The sequence below is a fragment of the Mandrillus leucophaeus genome, unplaced genomic scaffold (genome assembly GCF_000951045.1).
Source record: "Mandrillus leucophaeus isolate KB7577 unplaced genomic scaffold, Mleu.le_1.0 Scaffold631, whole genome shotgun sequence".
In the NCBI taxonomy this organism is placed as follows: domain Eukaryota; kingdom Metazoa; phylum Chordata; class Mammalia; order Primates; family Cercopithecidae; genus Mandrillus; species Mandrillus leucophaeus.
Window position 1 is genome coordinate 1,303,345 of NW_012106820.1, and position 7,656 is coordinate 1,311,000.

At 48.1% G+C, this 7,656-nt stretch overlaps 1 protein-coding gene across 2 annotated transcripts in view; it reads left to right on the forward strand.

Annotated features, from left to right (window-relative positions):
- Positions 1-7,656, forward strand: part of CHRNA7 (cholinergic receptor, nicotinic, alpha 7 (neuronal)) — a 164,675-nt gene that overhangs the window by 81,439 nt on the left and 75,580 nt on the right. The window contains exon 3 of one of the 2 annotated variants that reach the window (XM_012000574.1): positions 1,748-1,857. The exons of the other annotated variant lie outside the window; for it this stretch is intronic. Within the exon in view, the coding sequence (XP_011855964.1) occupies positions 1,818-1,857 (40 nt within the window). The 5' untranslated portion in view covers positions 1,748-1,817. The remainder of the gene's footprint in view (positions 1-1,747; positions 1,858-7,656) is intronic. 2 annotated transcript variants of the gene reach the window in all.

The window sequence follows — 7,656 nt, forward strand, 5'->3', positions numbered from 1 at the left end:
CAGGCCTGTTCATGGAACCTTGTGGCCCTGACCTGTATGGTAATAACGGTGAACTTGACTGGCTTTGTGATAATTAGTGACCAACCCAGAGAAGCATCCCAGGATGAGATGCAAAACTGTGGCACAGAAAGCACAGGTGTTGGCTGTGGAAGGGCCTCATGCCCAGGGCAAGGGAGAGAAATGAAGGGAAGCACAGGGCAGAGGTGCCAAGTCGGAGCGAGCTGCAGGAAGCGTGGCTTGGTTGGTGCCCAGGCATTCCTGGAAGACAATTAGGACAAGACCCACCCTTCCTGGGTGCGCCCCTCCTGTCCCCTCCCAAACCACTTCCATCTCATTAGAGAGCCCAGCAGGCAGCTGTCGATCCTGAATGCCCCAGATGACACTTCTGCACATCACCCATGAACACTTCCTCTTTCCTGGAGGTCCCTGGCTGCAAAATGATGTCACTCATCTGGATAGTTCCTCTCCTCTGATGTAGGATTAGATCCAGAGCTGGGACCATCTTTCTGGATGCTGCCCGCCCTCCTCAGAGGATAGTTGGTCTGGGATATGCCCTTTGACTCCCTTGTTGTCAGTATCAATAGCTCTAGCTCCACAGCCCCTTATCTGCAATTTCCAAATCTCAGCAGCTTGGAAAAAATGTTCCCCTCCTTTAATGTTGTTTTCGTAACTTTGCATCAAACTGTTTTGGTCTAAAATCAAATTGAAATATATGTGCAATTAAGGCATTTATTTATCTCAGTGCAAATAGGCATGTTTTGCTGCAGAAATTACCATGTGTTTGATTGTGAGGAGTCACCCTGGTCCCAGGTCGGGGTGGTGCACCACATACCTTTTCAGATCTTGGAAAGCCTGAGCTCCAGAGCGTGGGTGGTACCAGGCGGACAGAATACAGGATAATGGTGCAATTATAGGAGCTTCTGAGTTCACACTTGTCAGCACTGAGCCTCCTGTGGTGGGGTGGTGCTAATTATGTGGCAGCTGCAGGTGGGATCCCACCCGAGCATCCTCTGCAGAGCTTGTGGGCTCCAGGAAAGGCTGTTTAGCACCTGATCCTGGGAGGGAGGACCCCAGACATGGGTATTCCTCTGACAAAGGTCACTAGATAACCTCAATTAAGGCCTGGCCGCGAGCTTGTGTGAGTGCTTCCTGAGTCTTCATCTGCCTTCTTTCGTCCTGACTCTGTGTTTCACCATCAGGGCCCAGGATTTGCATTGTCGGGTGTCAGAAGCACTATCCCTGTGACAAAATAAAAATTCAAATCTGAAAACATTCCTTTAGAAATTCTGAGAGGTTCCCATGCAACTGCACAGTATTGCTTTTTGGAAATAAATATTCCACATTTTTCCAGTCCGGTTCTTATTTCAGTGGAAATAAGTGAATTTCTTTTTTCAAAGTATTCTCACAGTGAAAACTTTGAAGGCAAAACAGTTATTCATTTGGCTAGAAGTAACCCATCCACTGCAGGAGAAGGCTCGGGGACATGCAGAGGGTTGGAATTAACTTTAATGATACCATCTGAATGTGTTCATGGTGACAGCAGAACCTTAAATGTGAGTTTTATGCTCTTCACAGTCATTTTGGAAGGGATTATTGAATTCCCATTTTCATTATGTTTTATAAATAGCAATTCAGTTATAATAAATGTCTGGAATTCTCTTTGGCTTTGCACTTACCTAACAATTGCTTATAAGAAATATTAGTAGCCAAGGAAGTGAAGTGCTGCTAATGTCATTGTGTGTGTCAGTCTTGGACAGATCACTATTTACAGTGGAATGTGTCAGAATATCCAGGGGTGAAGACTGTTCGTTTCCCAGATGGCCAGATTTGGAAACCAGACATTCTTCTCTATAACAGGTGAGTATATTGAGCAAGGAAAAAAATGCTTTTATGCTTGTATGCATGTAGCTATCAAGTATATTTGAATATTTCACAGAAATGCTGGATATGTCATCTATGATCTGGGGCCACTGCTGCCTACACGACTTTCCAAGTGGCCAGGCCTTTGAGAAGCAGCTCTGTCCCCCTCAGCCGGCGTTCCCTGGTTTGGCATGCACACGTGCACACCCTGGCTAGCCTGCTGCCTAAGATGCCCATGAAGTTGTGTGTTCTCGGGGCCTAGAGTTGTTTCTGTGCATCTTGGCACATGGAGTATTCTTGCGTAAGGCAGTACCTTTGTTCTCTGAATGGCAGCAGTTATGACCAACAGCAGAAAGTGCTGGCTTATGGGACGCACTGCTGGAGCCCACAGTTTGGACCCACATCCTCATCTGTGTTCCCCATCGTGCATTGGAGAGTTCTGGGGCAGAGATGGCTGCAGGTGAGCTGGAGGACTGTCATCTCTAGCTGCATGCAGAAACGTCCCCTGCAGGGTATATACCTGTGTTCTAATAGTCTTTCTCCTGACGTCAGCAAATAAGGGACACGTTGGTAAACCAAGGTAGTCTGACTTGCAGACCAGATGCCTAAAAGGCAATTATTTAGGCAGGGTAAGTTTCTAGAAGCAGTAAAATTTCTTGTTAAACTGCATAGTCAAATAAGGGATCCCAGAACATTTCTTACTAATAAGGTCTCAGATCTCATAAATTACATCATGAAAAGCAAGTTGTTTCCTTTGACCCCAACTGAATGAATAAGGAAGCCCAGGATTTCCTGATGCAGGGAACGGCGTGACCAAATTGCCCTCGATGGTCACTCAGTGATCCTGCTGGACAAGCAATGTGTTGTCCTACATGGCTGCTTCCAGAAGGCTGGACGATGCCATTTCTTGTACTGACTTCTCATTCTGCCCCTGTCTTTGCTGTTGGGGACCACATTTCACTTGAATCATTGGGCCTGTTTCTAGAAGAGTATCTTCTTCTCATTTGCTGCCACTTTTCTGCTTCTTAAATTAGTGCAGACAACTGAGCTTTGAAAAATGTCTAAAATAGGGGTAAGTGGTCCCCTGTTGATGGATCAAACACACACCTTTCCATGCCTGGACTTTGGGTCTTCTATTTCTCGGGGGGCTGTATTAGTTTGCCGAGGCTGCTGTAACGAAGTGCTACAGACTCGGAGGCTTAAGCAATAGAAGTTACCCTGTCACAATTGTGGAGGCCAGAAGTCTGAGTGAAGGTGTTGTCAGGGCTGGCTTCTTCTGAGCCTCTCTCCTTGGCTGGTAGATGGCTGCCAGCTCACTGGCTTCACGTGACCTTCCCTCATCCCTGTCTGTGCCCTCGTCTCCTCTTCCTGTAAGCACTGCAGTCAAATTAGAGTAGGGCCCCACGCTCATGACCCCCTTTTACTTTAATTACCTTTTTAAAGGTTCTGTCTTCAAATAGAGTCGCACTCTGAGGTACCAGGTGTTAGGATTTCAACATGTGAGTTTGAGGGGGATGCAACTCAGTCCATAATGAGGGCATTGTGTCTGACTTTTTGAGGGCAAAGGGTCAGGGTTGAAGACGTCTAAGTGTTAATTTTAGCTGTAATATTTACAATCCATGTAACCTTTGAGTCTCCAATTTCTCCTTTGAAAAATGGGGGAAGTGCCAGCTTCACAGAGGTTGGAGGATCACTCTGTGGAGGTGTGCAGCACACTTAGTCTGGCACTCGGAAAAGAGCACACATTCCATAAAGGCAGTTATGTGTTTACAGGCAGAAGGATGAGGGTTCCTGCTCTTAGAACAAGATGGTAATGTAACAATTTAGAAAAAAATAGTCAATACTTTTCATTTCTCAATTCAGATTTTTTAAGTTTGAAATCAAGAATAAATTTTATAACATTCAACCTGGGCAATGTAGTGAGACCCCCATCTTTAACAACAACAACAACAGAATTAGCCGGGCATGGTGACCTGCACCTGTGGTGCCAGGTACTCAGGAGGCTGAGGTAGAAGGATCCCTTGAGCCCAGCAGTGAGCTTTGATTGTATCACTCATGCCAACCTGGGTGACAGAGTTAGGTGCTATCTCCAAATATTTTTATTTATATATATATATATATATAGAGAGAGAGAGAGAGAGAGAGAGAGAGAGAGCCCTACCATATTATATGTATAATATGTTGGTGGAATCTTATTAATACGGTTACAGGAGGCAGTTTATATGGCCTATGTGTAGGATCTTTAATTCCAAAATGTAAAATGTTTGATGATTCCAAATGCTCTGGCTAATGAGGAATTTCCAAGTTGTAATTGAATTTCAAGGAGCAAAGACCTAACAGTCTCTGCCTGACAAATGTTACCAGGATCCAGGCCCTCAGAAACGATCCCCCCTCCACATACCTGGCCCAGCTGCCGGTGCGGAACCCCGTCGCTCGCACATCTCTTGAGCTCTACTGAAGGATCCTGCTTGTTCCTCTTTCCCATGGTGGACGTAGACCACGTCCGCCAGGCTTCATCATGGAGGATGTAGAGGTTGCTTCATTTTCTGCTTTCGTTTTCCTGAGAAATGGAATGTAGGACTTTCTTTTTGAAGTAACTGCTAAATATGTGGCCTGCAGGTCCACATGAACCCAATGTGGAATGAATAGATTTCAGAGAATATTTAAGTCACTCATAGACACTTGTCTATTGCTGCAGAACAAACTACTCAGAACCGAGTGACTTGAAGCAAACAACTCAGATTATTCCTTATGATGTCATGGGCTGTCCAGGCCCATGTGGCTGGTTGTCTGTTTCACGTGGCATTGGGCACAGCCGTGGGCTGGGACTCCACTGGGCCGGCGTGCTGAGAGGTGCACTTCCACAGCGGCGCAGGACTGGGCTGAGCCGGTAGGGATGCCGGCCCTGGTGGGAAGCTCAGCCATTCAGCTGGGAGCTGTGCACCCACCCCTTCTGGGCCTTTTCCACAAGGCTTGGTATCCCCCAGCTTGGTGGCCAGCAGTGCTCTGACAGGAAGGAAGGATAGGCTGCTGGTACTCTTAAGGACTGGGTGTGGGAGTCCTGCAACAGCCCTTCTTCACCTTCTGTTGGTCAGAATAGGCAGGAGCCCAGCTTGGAGTCAAGAAAGGGGAAATCAGCTCCCGTATCTAGGGCAAGAAGGGTGGGAGGGAGACCACAGGGCGCTCTGGGGACACTAGTGATCACAGCTGAAGAAGGAAAGCAGTGAAACTGCAAGGGTCAAAGTAAAGCCCCAGGAAACAGAAAGACCAGAAGACGCATGCATCGTGAAGGGGAAGGCACACTCCGCCGTGTGGCCACTGAAAGGGGCAATGTGGGAGGAGGAGCAGGCAGGAGGAGAGAGCTCCCAGACAAGTCAGATCTTGTCATCCCTGCCTCCCCTTGCTGTCTGGCTTCCCCTTCCTGTCTGGACACACTGTGCAGCCCCTGGGTATATGCTGACCAGCCCACCCCTGCCTTGTAGCCTCATCCACTCTCCAGCCCTACTGCTTGTCCTTCGGCTCATTGATGCACCCATGCTTCCAGGCAGAGCATTTCTATGAGCTTCTTGCAGGGTGAGGAGTGCCCACCCCTTCACTCCCAGTGGGAAACCTCCCCAACACCCTCACCCCCGCCAAGTTTAGAACACATGGCTCTGTCACGTAGAAAAGGATTCCTGTCCACGATGGCACTTAGGGTTTGCTACCTCTTAGGGGCACCTAGCAGGGCACTTGATACACATTTGTGCAAAGACAAGATGGAGAGGAAGGGAGGGTGCAGGAATTATTAGGAGGAGGAGCGAAGAAGATGGATCAGTGTAATACAGTGCAGCTAAGAACAGCCAGAAAAGAAAGAAAGGAAAGGAAAGAAATCATGTAGGCAACCTAGAAAACATTCAGCTGAGACTGAGTCCAAAAATGGACACAGGAAATAGCAAAAATAGGCTTCACTAGTAATATCCTAACCCTCTGATATTCTGTTATTGGGAATTTTGAGAGATACTGAGTTTAATGCTTTCTGCCAGCTTCCAGGCATGGAAAATAATATGTTCTGCTTACTAGACTCATCTGTTAGTTCATTATTGTCTGAATGGAATTGAGGGGCTTTTCCTAAAGGAGGGGGTTAAATGCGTCCTGTGTAAGCCCCGGTTTTGATAGGAGTGTTGATGTAGCTCAGGTGAAGCCTCCCAAACGTGTCTGTCCTATTTCTCACTCTATTCTGGTTTGATATTGGAGTCCCCACGTGAGTCACTATTGCTTTTTGAGATATAATGCATTTTCCATGCTTTAAAGTGGCTGGGTCACTGCAAAACAGCCATCTCTGCATCATTTCTGGAATGGGCTGCCGTATTTCCTTGATGGATGGGGAACAAGTTGTGCTGCTGCCAGCCAGCTGGCCAGGTCGCACTGAGGAGAGGATGGACACGAATAAAAGCGTCTCTGTCTGGTGCTGATCCCAGTCATTTCTTTGTTGCTTTATTTTGCTTTACTTTAAGCCTGCAGCTCAAGGAGTTTTCTGAACACCATCTTGCCTAAAGTGGGTAGCAATTATGGATGGCTTGCCGTGATTTTCCCCTTTGGATGGAATTAAAGGCCTCGCTGGGATCAGCAGTGGGCTTGCAGAAGGACAGTCTGAATCCCGGCACCTCCGCGGGTGCACCTGCACCGTGCAGAGACAGGCAACTGCCTCACCCTCTCTGGGCTTCTCTGTTTCTGAGTTGCTTGGTCAGAAATTTCTATTGCAATAATGGAAACCTTTTTCAATAAAGATATTTAAAGATGTTTTTGTTGCCTCCCGAAAGTTTAGAACAGCATGGGGTGTCAGCCATCCTTTTTCACTGAGTGTGCAAATCTACATTTGTCATCTGCAGGCTTGTGTCTTTCACTCATTTCCCTGACCCTGTGGCTGATAGCAGAGCCTGGGGAGGGGGCTTGTATGCAGGACACACTTGAGAGCAGTGTGGCCAAGCCTGGAAGCCTCATAATTGTGCTCGTCACTGAGGTGCCAGGCGTCTTAGGGAACCTGGGGGAGCCAACCCAGGACAAGGATTCCTGAGCTTGTAGCTTATTTGGGAAGGGATCCTGGGAAGCAGGATGAGGGGAGGGGAGTGAGATAGGGAGGGCAGGCAAGCCGCTGGAGTGAGCAGTGAAAAGCAAATCGTACTGCCAGCAACCAGAGCCCATTCCTCCTGGGGAGCTCTGGGAGACTGTGTAGCACATCTCAGCCTTGTTCTGAGGAAACTGGGATGCTTATCTGCCAGCTGCCTTCCATCATAGGCTGAGAGCTGCTGCCAGGGGTGTCAGCTCCCTGGCACCTCTGGCTTGCCTGCCCCATGTGTGGATCAAGTGCAGAGCTGCAGATGCTTACAGCAGGCAGCTGTCAGGGCCTTGGGCACGGGAGGATGATTGTCGACATGGTCTGCTACAGCACAGATGAGCCATCCACTCAAGTACTAGTTGCTTTCACCCTGCTGTGATTGTAGATCCAATCTCAGCTTCTGGTAGGGGGAGCATAGCAACAATATGGGTGGAAGGGAGAGAGTCCTAGGACTTGAGGGTCCTAGGGAGGAGGGTGTTCTCAGCCAGAGCAGAGGAGGCAGGCAGGTGGCAGATTTCACTGGACTAAAGAAGAGCCCAAGCCTGCATCCCAGCAAGTGGTGCCTGCCCCCGTGGGCTGCGATGTGTCTGTTATGGAATCATGGCAGTGTACACATGGAATGGCATCTGAGGGAGTGAATCTGTGAGTTGTAATGTTGTCACGGTTAATAGCTCTTGAAATTGTGGTATCCCTCGGTCTAA